The sequence below is a fragment of the Gaeumannomyces tritici genome, assembly GCF_000145635.1.
Source record: "Gaeumannomyces tritici R3-111a-1 unplaced genomic scaffold supercont2.1, whole genome shotgun sequence".
Lineage (NCBI taxonomy): Eukaryota > Fungi > Ascomycota > Sordariomycetes > Magnaporthales > Magnaporthaceae > Gaeumannomyces > Gaeumannomyces tritici.
Window position 1 is genome coordinate 5280177 of NW_008804545.1, and position 12081 is coordinate 5292257.

A 12081-nucleotide genomic window follows, 5' to 3' on the forward strand; every position below is an offset into this window, starting at 1 on the left:
GGGGGGAATCGGATATGTGAATCTTGAGCTTGTAGATGAGAGGGGGTAGGATTCCTGTTTTTGCGGTTGCTCGACTTACAGATAACGGATTTGGGCAATTGAACTCTATGTTTCACACAGAATGGCCAGTCGGGACGGGCACAAAGGCGGGCAGAGGACAGGGCGACGGGCGATTGGCAATGACGGCGAGGGCCTGGAATTCCGGCGATGGCTGTAGCGGAATGCGTGTGGGATTGGAGGATGTGGTGGACGGTGTGCGATTTGCGATCGGTGGGAGCGGTCGATGCGAGGAGCGCTGGAACAGACACGACAGGATGGGATGGGACGGGTTCGGAGAAAGCAGAGCTCGAAAGCCTCCGCCTGTCAGATGCTAATAAAAAGTGTCCACTCTGGTCGGTAAGGGGCTTGTGGAGGGATAGCGCAGGAGACCCAGCAAAGCAAGATTCGCTCTCTCGGAGCTGGAAATTGCAGCTCCGCCACCCCATTGGCTGCTCAGGGGTAGCCGCGGGTGGAGGCACCATAAGGCCCAGTAGCACAGTCCCGCATGCATCGACATACAGAGGCGGGGCCCGGAGTTCAGACGCGTTATTGCACAAGCGAACGGCCTGGAGGGTGGGGAAGCCAATTCCATCTCGCGCTGCTTTTGCCATGTTAAATCTTGCCTTCAGCGAGCGCCCGCATAATCCAGGTTTTATTTCATCGTTTCTGTTTCCTGCTGCTGCGGAGGAAGCTCCGGTCGGGCCTCGTCTATTATTTTGTTTTATTTTGTTTTATTTTGTTTTCTTCCCCTTCTCTCGTCCGCTCGCCGCGAGCCAGATCCTCGCTCTTCCTCCCGACTACCGTCTCGTAGGTCTCCCCTTGAACATGAATGGCTGGGAGGGATGCGGCCCGTGTCAGGCCGTTTGGGTCGACTGCAGGATCCCTTGCTGGGTTACTCCCAATTGCTCCCAATCGCCGTGCGTCTTGGCCCCGTCCCGTCGTGCTGGGCAAATGCTCACTAGCGGTCGATCCGCTGTATGGAACGAACTGTAGCTAAGTCACGTCGACTGCTCGTGATCACGTCCCGTTAGACGGGCTAGTCAGACGCAATCGTTAGCTCTCCGGGACTTGCGACGCCCCCAACCCGTCTGTGCTGGTTGGCACACGTCGCGATGTAGCCTGAGCGGCAAATACCAACACTTGCAGTTTCTTAGTGGTACGGTGGGTTCCGCGATTCGATTCCCGGGGAAGCATGGAGCCCGAGATGGCCGCATAGACAGGTACTCCTCGTAGAATGTCCCGCTGAATTGGTGGTGGCCTTTTGGCCAGCTGCTACGACACTAGTTGCGAATAGGCGAGATTGCACCGCGGGCCTGGTGCCAGCACCTGCGGATAACCGACTTTGCCTGCCCACTTGGGCACAGCCAGTGCAACGTCGTCGCAACCGGTGCAAGACACGACAACCCGAGGAAAATTCCGCTCCGCGCCCGGTTGGTCGAGTTGTCGATAAGTGCAAATATGATACGATATCTACCACTCCATCCCATAGGTACGGGCACCTACCTGCCTCCCTTGGGGTATACCTGGGCTCCTATTGGAGGCCATGCCTGGGCATCGTAACATCTCGCGATGCAGATCTTATATGTGCCCTCTGTATAACGTGTACCCTCCCAATCCACATCCAACAACATTCCACATGTCTATGGATAGCATCGAGGCAGGCCGTGGGTGAATCCTGAAGGGGTGAATCCAGGTCATGCTTGTAATCAGGCAGCCCACTATGCATGTCACGAGCAAGGCGGCTCCCGCGTGCGGCGTGAGCCCACTGCAAGCCGCTGCAGGCTCAGACTGGCGGGGACGGACTCGGGAACAGCAAAAGCCGGGTGAGTGTGCGGGCTTTGTTCGGGCGCTCACTGACTGACTGCTCCAGCAAAAATTCAAAGGCGGAGGCGGTTGGTGCAGGGTGGTGGCAAGTGGGTAAGCACGTGATTAGCACGCCGCCTCGACTGGCCGTCTCTCCAAACCCAACCGAATGTGGGCTCCGCATCAGCCCAAGCCCACAGAAACAGAAGCGGTGGTAAAAAAAACCCTTTCTCCGAATAGGAACCCTTCCTGGTCAGAGAGCGCACGCCTCGCAAATTCGACGAGAGTGCCGGCCAAGTCACCGCCATCCCGCGCCTTTGACTTGCGCTGCGTCTCAGAGAAATCACAAGTCGTCTTGCGTTTCTTGACGCCCCTAGGCGAGGTCGCCCATCATGGTGAGTCTCTGCCTGCCCGCTTGATGGCCACAACGTCGCCTTGGCCACGAGAGCCATTTTACCCCTCCCCTCGCTCTGCCATCATCCTCGTCTGCCGCCCACCACAGACAAACCACCGCTGCCGCCGTCCGGAATCCCTTCGCTAACTTGCCGCAACAGCCTCCTCCACCCCACCAAAAACCAGAGAATGTTCTCAAGCGCGCCAATGAGCTCATCGGCGTCAAGCAGGCGCCCGCCGCCTTGACCCTTCTCCACGAGCACATCACCTCGAAGCGATCCCGCAATGTTCCCATCGCCTCGCTGGAGCCGGTGATGCTCCTTCTGGTCGAGCTCTCGGTCGAGCAGAAGAAGGGCAAACTGGCAAAGGATGCCCTATACCAGTACAAGAATATTGCTCAGAACACCAACGTCGGGACTATCGAGGTACATATCTATTCCCCGCTCGCCGACCCCACATCGTTGAGCACTGCCGCATGCATGCGTGCTGCCAACGTGAGGGTGAGTTCGTGTATCTGTGTCGCCACGGCTCTAACTCGTCGCTGTGCTTCTTGAATCTAGCTGGTCTTGAAAAAATTCATCGAGCTGGCGGCGGACAAGGTCACCGCCGCCCAGCAAAAGGCCGATGAAGTCCAATCCAGCATCGAGGCCACGGCCACCACCAATGTCGACGACCTCGAGGCCACCGAGACACCCGAGTCGATCCTTCTTGCCACCGTCTCCGGCGAGCAGTCCCGCGACCGCACCGACCGTGCCATTGTCACCCCCTGGCTCAAGTTCCTTTGGGAGGCTTACCGCACCGTCCTCGACATTCTGCGCAACAATGCGCGTCTGGAGCTTCTCTACCAGAGCACTGCCATGCAGGCCTTTGACTTTTGCCTCAAGTACACCAGGAAGACCGAGTTCCGTCGCCTGTGCGAGCTCCTCCGGAACCATGTCCAGACTGCGGCCAAGTACTCGACCCAAATGCATGCCATCAACCTGAACGACCCGGACACCCTGCAGCGCCACCTGGAGACCCGTTTCCAGCAGCTCAATGTCGCGGTCGAGCTCGAGCTTTGGCAGGAGGCCTTCCGCAGCGTGGAGGACATTCACACTCTGCTTAATCTGAGCAAGCGACCCCCCAAGAACGTCATGATGGCGAACTACTACGAGAAGCTGACCCGAATCTTCCTCGTGGGCGAGAACTACCTCTTCCACGCCGCCGCTTGGTCGCGCTACTACTCGCTGCTTCGCCAGTCTGCTGCCATTGTTGCTAGTGGGCATGGCAAGAAGGCTGACAACCCCCCGGCCACGAGCGCTGACCTTCAGAGGGCCGCCTCGTTCGTGCTGCTTTCAGCCTTGTCCATCCCTGTCATCAGCACCACCCGCTCGCGTGGCGCCATGGTTGATTTTGACGAGGCCAAGAAGAACAAGAACTCGCGCCTCACGCACCTGCTCAACATGAGCCAGGCCCCGACTCGTGCTGTGCTGTTCAAGGATGCCCTCTCCAAGTCCCTCCTTCAACAGGCCCGTCCCGAGATTAGGGATCTTTACAACATCCTCGAGGTTGACTTCCACCCGCTGTCCATCTGCAAGAAGATTTCCCCCATCCTGGCCCAGATCGGCGCCGATGCCGACATGCAGAAGTACGTCCTCCCCCTGCAGCAGGTCATTCTCACCAGGCTCTTCCAGCAGCTGTCTCAGGTCTACGAGACGGTTGATCTGGAATTTGTCGAGAGCCTGGCGCAGTTCCCGGAGCCTTTCCAGGTCGCCCGCGCTACTGTCGAGAAGTTCATCATGAACGGCAACAAGAAGGGAGATCTTGCCATCCGCATGGATCACGCTACCGGCGTGCTGAGCTTCGACACCGACATCTTCTCCTCTTCCAAGGCTTCCCACTCGGGCTCTGCGGCTGGTTCTGCCGAGGCAGAGAGCGGGACCGTGCAGAGGCTCCAGAGGACCCCCTCGGAGATTGTCCGCTCGCAGCTTGTGCGCTTGGGCAAGGCCTTGTACACAACATGCTACTATGTCGATCCTTCCTTCAACGAGTCGCGGATCAAGGCTCGCGATGCCGCCCTGGCGCGAGCCAAGGCCGGCGCCGACAAGGAACACCGCGAAATTCTCGCCAGGAAGGACATCATCCAGAAGCGAAAGGAGGAGGCCTCGGAGCTGCAAGCGAAGCGCGAAAAGGAGAATGCCAAGATGAAGAGACTCCGGGAGCAAGCACTCCTGGAGGCGGAACAGCAACGCTTGACCGAGGAGCAAAAGGAGCGCGAGCGCAAACGACAGGAGAAGGAGCTCCAAGAGATCCGCAAGAAGGAGGCCGAGAGTCTCATTAAGGACCTTAAGATTGGACCTAATGCTCTCGACCTCAACCAGGAGGATCTGGCCAACCTCGACACGTCCCAGATCCGCGCCATCAAGGTCGCACAGCTGGAGCGTGAGAAGAACGACATTAACGAGAAACTTCGCATCACGGGCAAGCGTATCGACCACTTGGAGCGGGCCTACCGTAAGGAGGAGGTCAAGAAACTTGGTGCCGACTACGAAACACAGAAGGAGCGGGACCTTGTGGCATACAACGTCATGAAGGAGGAGACGCTAAAGGACTCCAAGGTCAAGCACACCGAGAGCGTGGAGCTCAAGCACCGCCTGAGCCGCCTGATGCCACACTACGAGACCTTCAAGCAGCAGCTACACGCGCGTCGTGGCAACGAGTTTGAGAAGCGTCGCCGTGATGCCGAGAAGGAGCTGGAGAAGCAGATCGCGGCACGCAAGAAGGAGCACCGCGAGCGCAAGCTTCGTGAGAAAAGGGCGAGAGAAGAGGAGGAGCGTCTGCTCCGCGAGGCCGAGGAGCGCGCGGCCAAGGAGAGAGAGGAGCGGGAGAAGCGCGACGAGGCGAGAAAGGAGGATCTTGCCAAGATCAGGGCCCAGCGCGAGCAAGAGCGGCAGGAGCTGGCGGAGAAGGCGGCTCTGCAGGCTCGCCGCGAGGATGAGGCCCTCGAGCGGCGCAAGCGGGAGAAGGAGAGAATGCCCGCCCCACCTCCTGCAGCAGCACCGCAGAGGGCCGCAGAGTCCTCCGACGGCCCACCGCGCCTCCAGCTTACAGGGTCCAAGCCCAGCTGGCGAGACAGGCAAAACGCCGCCGAAGGCGCCCCTCCCCCGGGACCGCCAGCTCGGTCGGCCACCCCGATGGAGCGTACCGACTCCAACGACAGGCGTACTGACTCCAACGATAGGCCCGCCGGCGGCCCGCCGCGCCTCAACCTTCTTGGTGCGAGCGGCGGTAAGCCTAGCTGGCGTGACCGTGAGGCTTCCAAGAGCGCCGCGGGTGGTCCTGAGCGTGATCTGCCCAGCCGGTCTGCATCGGGTAGGGGCCCCCCGATGACTAGCCGTACCGACTCGGGCCGTGGCGAGAACGGCCGGGAGGCCCGTGAGCGTGACAGTGAAGCCGGCCGCGATGACTCCCCAGCGGCTCCAAAGGAGTCTCTGACTGCGTCGGGGGCGCCAGGCAAGTACGTGCCCAAGTGGCGCCGCGATAACGCGGGGAACTAGGTTAGGCGCGCGGGCTGGGAGGCAAAAAGAGAAGGGCGGTGAAAAACAGAAATGGGATCTCTTCCCTTTTTAATTTGCATCAGGAGTTTGGGTTTGCTTGATTTGGCAATGGCGTGTGTTATTCTAGCATCACCACCGGGCTCGTTTGTTAGGGGCGGTCCTGCGAGTCTTTGGATGGGCGCCTAGAATGGGAAGGCCAAGGAAGGGGCTTTAGCCACGTTTGCGTTAGGTGTCTTGGTCTTCCACCGCTCTCTCTGTGTTTGAATGCACCATTTTCACTATCCTCTTCACTAGAAGGACGCTTGCTTGCCCGGCCATATGCGACGGGCCACGCGTCCGCGCTGAGTCCTTTAGTCAAGATCAACGGGGCGCCCAGGCCGATGTTGCGGCCTTGGGAGCTCTGTATTATGTGTCAAGCAAACAGCAACAACGGGAGCGCCTGTGCCATGACTTCCATTGCACCGGACCCCCGAGGCGTCCTGCCAGGTTGAAGGATTTAACGGCGCTTAGGGGGTGGCCAGCGAGCTTTGTGCGAGTGGCCTGACACCACCTGAAATTGGGTCCACTTGCGGCTTCATCAAAACTCAGGAGTGGCATCAGAATCTACACCAATCAGGGGCTTCGGGGCTTGATATACTGTGGTGCCAGAGGGTTCAATCACGAAGTGATTGAACTGTTGGATCTTTTGGTCTATGTAGTGGAGCGGTACTCTAGCACGTTCCCCTTACACACGGGCAGTGCCCCGTACAGGGTACGAGGATATTAAACGTTACGCTGTAGGCCCAACAAGGGGGGTAACATGGGGTAGTAAGGGCACACAGCGTGCTGCACAATTTGTAATAAAAATAAATATATTGCAACTAACCAATTAATAGTTAATATGATTACCTCCGTTAGCACTTACCATCCGTAACCTCTAAATTATAAAGCGGGCCATCTTCTTAAAAGAACTAACCAGCACGGCTTCCCAAGCAGCCTGGACCGCTGCCTTAAGTTGTAAAGGTGTAAGTTATTGCAAATTATAGTTGCTTTTTAGCTACCTTTTTATTTAACCCTATAAGTTTTCGATAAAATTAAGGTGCGGGCTGTTGGAAGGCCAAAGGAAAGTTATAATTTAAAAAAGCTCGAGCTGGTATTGCGTTATCCAGGCCTTGTAAAAAAAACCGCATTATTTTGTTAAAAATATAAAGGTTAATGTCAGGAGCACGGGCGAAACCGCCCGGCAAAAAGCGGGGAGCGTCAAATGCACAGGCGAAACCGCCCGGCAGAAAAGGAAGGAAGGGGCGCTGGCAGCCAGCCGGGCACGAACCCTTTCGGGGACATGCCGGCGAGCTACCGGTGTCGCGGCCAAAGCATAACGGCAAAATTAAAAGATAAGGTAAAGCTTAAATTGCACAAAAGCGCATGGAGCGCAAAAAATTTATAAAACCGACCCCGCGTGCCCGGAAAGGCACGAAAAAAAGGGAAGTTAAAAAAGGAACAATTTTTGTTAGTAATAGCACTTTTGGTAAGAAATTTAAAAAAGCTTAATAAAAAAAACACCGTATCCGGCCCGTAACCCGGTAATTACCCGCTTTTGCACCAATTAACCTTTAATATATTGTTCCTTTTTTTACACCTTTTTTATTTAAAGAACAAGCTCGGGTAATTACCGAAAGGGATCGAGCAAATTTAAAAAAGGCATTTGCAATTTTGCACCATTTATAATAACGTTTAACGTTACGTCGAATACGTTGGAAAAAGCCGTTGGGCTACCGGAACAAAATACTAAAAAAGCCCCGCAAATTCCCAATAATTTCGAAAACCTTTCCGTAAAAAAGCTGCAAAAAATAAATAACGCGCTGGAAATTTAAAGCAAACGCGCCCGTTTAATTTAAAAAATTTAAAATAAAAGGTTAAAGCATGCGCATAAAAGTTTAAACGAAAATAAAAAAAACATTTTTAAGCAACGAAAAGGTTTTACGTAAAGCAAAGTTATTTTTAAGCCTTTTATATTTAAAAAATCGGCAATTTAGCAAAACATTGCTTATTACATTAACAATTACAAATTTATTTTCGAAAGCAAAAAAGAACGTTACGGTAAGGACCGTATAAAAGTTTAAATAATTTTTAGCACTTTTAACCATTATCGGCGGGCGCAATGAACAAAATACAAGCAAATGCACCATTTAAATACCAAAATATTGCTTATTTAAACCGATTTTTTGCGGTAGCTTTAAATAAAGTTAAAAAACCCCAATTTGCAAATATAGCTAGCAATTAAAAAGCTTGCAAAAAATACCGCTATTAAGCAAAAAAATTACAAATTGTTTAAAACGTTCCGGATTTGTTAAAATTTGGTAAAAAACGACCTTTTCGAATTAGCACCCAAATGGATAAAAACGATATTGCTTTTTAATCGGTTCCGTTTTAAAATTTAAAAATGGGTAATATTTAAAAGCTTTTTTTATATTATGGAAAAATTGCAAATTAAAGCTTTTAAAGCAAAAATAATATTGGAACCGCATAAAAGGATACCGGGGGATATAAATATTTTAACTTTTAAAAAGCCGGTTATTTGCTTTAAATGCGGGCAATTAAATTATATCGTTGCAATATGCAAAATACGAACGGATAACCCGGAAACTCCGTTAGCTTTAGCAACCATACAAAGGGCAAAAAGGAAAAAGCCCGAAGTACGGTATTACGGGTATGGGAAATTGGGTTATATCCGGCCGGCGTGCCCCAAAAAAAGCAAAATATCGCCATCCAATTCGATACCGCTATTTGGCCGTTTAAGCACCGAGGTTTAAAAGTGCGCCCCGGCGGCTAAAACGCGCTGGAAAACCGAAATGTATTTACGGATTAACGGTCGCCGGGTAAAGTTAAAAGCGCTGGTTAACAACGGGAACAACGTTAATTTATTGCATAACCGTTTTTTAATAAAAATAAAAAAATACCGATACCAAACGGGGGTTATTTAGCGTAGCTCGATATTAAAAAACGTATGTTTACGCTAAAGGTAAAGAAGTACAAAATTTGGGTAACGGATAGTTAAAGAATAACCCGAAAATTAATAATATTTTACGTAATGGTACCGCGGGCCGGGTACAACATTACGTTAAGCATGCTTTAGCTTTAACAAAAAAACATTAAAATCCGGTTTGGGAATATAAAGTAAAGGTTTCCGGTAATTATTAAAAAGGTTAAAATAATTTCGTTAAAAATAGCTAAAAAATTAATCCAATCGAAATAAATAATAGCCGTGCTAACGGTTGCACGCCCGGAAACCTTAAAAAACCCCGGGAAAAAGTTAAAAGCTTTTCCGGAATAAATTAAAAGGATAATTGCAAAATATGCGCAATTTTATAAATCGAACCTTTTGCTAAAATATATAAGTTAAAATTACGCGATCGAATTGGAAAAAAAAACGATACCGCTTTACGAAAGCATTTATTTTTTATCCAAAAAGGAATTAAAAACTTTCCGGGGGTATTTCGACGAAATTATAGCAAAGGGTTGGATCCGGCATTTAATTAGCCCCGTTAGCGCCGAAATTTTGTTCGTTTTAAAAAAGAACGGAAAGCTTCGTTTTTGTATTAATTATTGGGGTTTTAACAAAATTACCAAAAAAAACCGGCTAACATTCCCGCTAATTTATAAAATATTTAACCGGGTATTTAAAAGTTAGTACTTTACCAAATTAAATTTAAAAAACGCTTATTACAAAATACGGATTCGATAAAAAAACGAATGGAAAATTGCTTTCCGTTGCAAATATAAACATTACGAATATTTAATAATGCCTTTCGGTTTGGCCAACGCTCCAATAACGTTTTAAAGCTTTATTAATATAGCGCTTGGAAAATTAATTAATAGCAATTGCATTGTGTATTTAAATAACATTTTTATTTTTTCGAAAATATAAAAAAAGCACCGCGAAGCAATAAAAACGGTGCTAAAGCGATTCGAACGGTTTAAGCTTTACGTTAACCCGGTTAAATGCAAATTTAAAACGGACAGTATTAACTTTTTAAGGTTTAAAATAATTAAATTCGGGGTCGAAATCCTGCCGGATAAAGTTATTACAATTTTAAAGTAAAGGATACCGAAAAGCGTTAAAAATATTTAAATATTTTTAGGCTTTACGGGGTATTATTGGAAATTCGTAAAGGGTTACGCGAAAATTATTATGCTTTTAACGAACTTTTTTAGCAAAAATACCGTATTTTATTTAAGGAATGTTGCGAAAAAGGCTTTTTGCAAATTAAAATTGCTATTTACAAAAGCTTCGGTATTGGTACATTTTAACCTTTCGAAACCGCTATGCGTGCGGATTAACGCTTTGGCTTTTGCGATAAAAGCGGTATTATTGCAGCTGCAAAACGGCCGGTAATACCCGGTAGCTTATATGTTAAAAAAATTGCAATAAGGAAAATTGCGTTATGCAATCCCTAATTTAAAATTGCTAGCGATCGTAAAAACCTTCGAAAAGTAACAGCATTATTTGGTTTACTTACAAAAAACTATTAAAGTAATTACTAACCATTTAAACCATACCCATATTTTAACAAAAAAAAGGTAATAAAGCGTTAAGCAAAATAATTCGAAAATTTAGCAAAGTATAACTTTACGATTAAATGGAAGCCAAAATACCGGAACCCCGCGAATGGTTTATTAAAACGTTCTTAAAATATACCTGTAAACGGGAAAGCCAATATAGCAAAAAAAGAATTTTAAAGCAATTTGCTGGCCAAATTCCAAAAAGCAATTTACGTAAAAATAACCATTATTAAAAAGGATATTAAAACGATATTAAAACGCATTTTCGAAGCATAAGCAAAAAACAATTTCGTTTAAAGCGGTATTTGGAAAAACAAGCCCAACGTTTAAAAAATTAACAACGGCTTATTTAAGCACAAAAAAAAAGTTTGGGTTCCAAATTTAGCACCGTTTAAACGAACAATGTTTTAAAAATAATACGATAGCCCAACGGGTAATTACAAAAGCATGGCTAAAATTTTAAAAAAGTTTAAACGGTAATTTAAATGGCCGGGTATGGTTAAAAACGTACGCAAATACGTGCAAACGTATTAAATATACTAACAAATAAAATTAAAAATACAAACACTTTACGGGTTATTAACATTTTTGCCCGTGCCAAACCGCTCGAAACAAAAGCTATCGATAAATTTTATCGAAAAGTTTTTAACGTTAGTAAATGGAACCGGCAAAAAGCGCAACGCAATATTGGTAATAATTAACCGGTTTATTAAATATAGCTTTTTTATTTTAACGTTTACGAAATTAACCAATAATAAATTAAAAAACTTTTTATTTGCATACGTTTAAGGGTTATTAAAAACGCCCGAAAAAATTGTATCGAATTAAAACAAGCTATTTATAAACAAGTTTTAAACAACCTTTGCTAAACATTTAAAAATTGCAAAAAAGCTATTAATAGCATACCATTTTTAAACCAACGGGCAAACGGAACGGACGAACCAGGTAATAAAGCATTATTTTCAATGCTTTTGCTGCGAAAAGCAAAACGATTGGGCGTTGTTATTGTACCTGGCAGCGTGGGTGCATAATACGAACGTGCATTTGGGGTTGCAAAAAACCCCGGCGTTTTTGCTAATAAGGTTTTACCCGCAAAAGCTTTATAACCTTTGGGTAATTAAAAAAAAACCTTTAGCAACGGCCGAAATTAAAGCGGGAGCTTTAAAAGCAATTAAAAAGCAAGCTAAAAAATTGCTAAAAAAAGCAAATAATACGTACAAAAAGTATTATAATAAAGGCAGGACCCTAATGCTTTTCGGGGTAAGCGATTGGGTATTGCTAAATACGGCGAACATTAAAATAAAAAGGCCGTTAAAAAAATTATTAAATAAATGGTTAAAACCCTTTTAAGTTTTAAAAATGGTTGGGTTAGCCGGTTTGGCGTTCCGGTTAAAGCTTTCGGTAAATTACCGGATATATAACGTATTCCCGGCAAATTTATTACAAGCGTTTAAAAAAAAGGCCCGGCAAAAAACCAAAAATAAAAAACCAAAAATCGAAAAAAAAAAAGGATTAGCTTCGAAATAAAGGCTTTGCTAAAATACAAAGGGCTTTTGCGAAAACGAAAATACTTGGTTAAATAAATAAATTACAATAAAATCGGAAAATTCGTAAATTTTTAAAAGGAATATTACAAAAAAAAATTGTTTAAACGTATAAAGCAAGCTTATTGGAAGCAAGTTTATAGGATAAAAAAATACCGGATTTTAACGGGTAAATACCCGGAAAGGACGGGGGTATTACAAAAATGGAATGATAAAGGCTAAAA

General features: G+C 47.2%; 3 protein-coding genes across 3 annotated transcripts; 2 read left to right on the forward strand and 1 right to left on the reverse strand.

Moving 5' to 3' along the window:
- The first annotated feature begins 2039 nt into the window (after positions 1-2039).
- GGTG_01680 (eukaryotic translation initiation factor 3 subunit A) lies at positions 2040-6500 on the forward strand. The gene is made up of 3 exons (XM_009219449.1): positions 2040-2237; positions 2397-2660; positions 2796-6500. The coding sequence occupies exons 1-3, from the start codon at positions 2235-2237 to the stop codon at positions 5769-5771; spliced, it is 3243 nt and encodes a 1080-aa protein (XP_009217713.1). The 5' UTR covers positions 2040-2234; the 3' UTR covers positions 5772-6500.
- A 1693-nt stretch (positions 6501-8193) lies between these two features.
- Positions 8194-8563, forward strand: GGTG_01681 (hypothetical protein; the record flags this gene model as incomplete). Its single annotated transcript, XM_009219450.1, has 2 exons — positions 8194-8197; positions 8247-8563. 2 exons carry the CDS (start codon positions 8194-8196, stop codon positions 8561-8563), a joined length of 321 nt encoding a protein of 106 aa, XP_009217714.1.
- An 882-nt stretch (positions 8564-9445) lies between these two features.
- Positions 9446-10899, reverse strand: GGTG_01682 (hypothetical protein; the record flags this gene model as incomplete). The annotated part of the gene is made up of 6 exons (XM_009219451.1): positions 9446-9593; positions 9739-9819; positions 9975-10026; positions 10271-10291; positions 10407-10449; positions 10825-10899. The coding sequence occupies 6 exons, from the start codon at positions 10897-10899 to the stop codon at positions 9446-9448; spliced, it is 420 nt and encodes a 139-aa protein (XP_009217715.1).
- Between the last annotated feature and the right edge of the window lie 1182 nt (positions 10900-12081).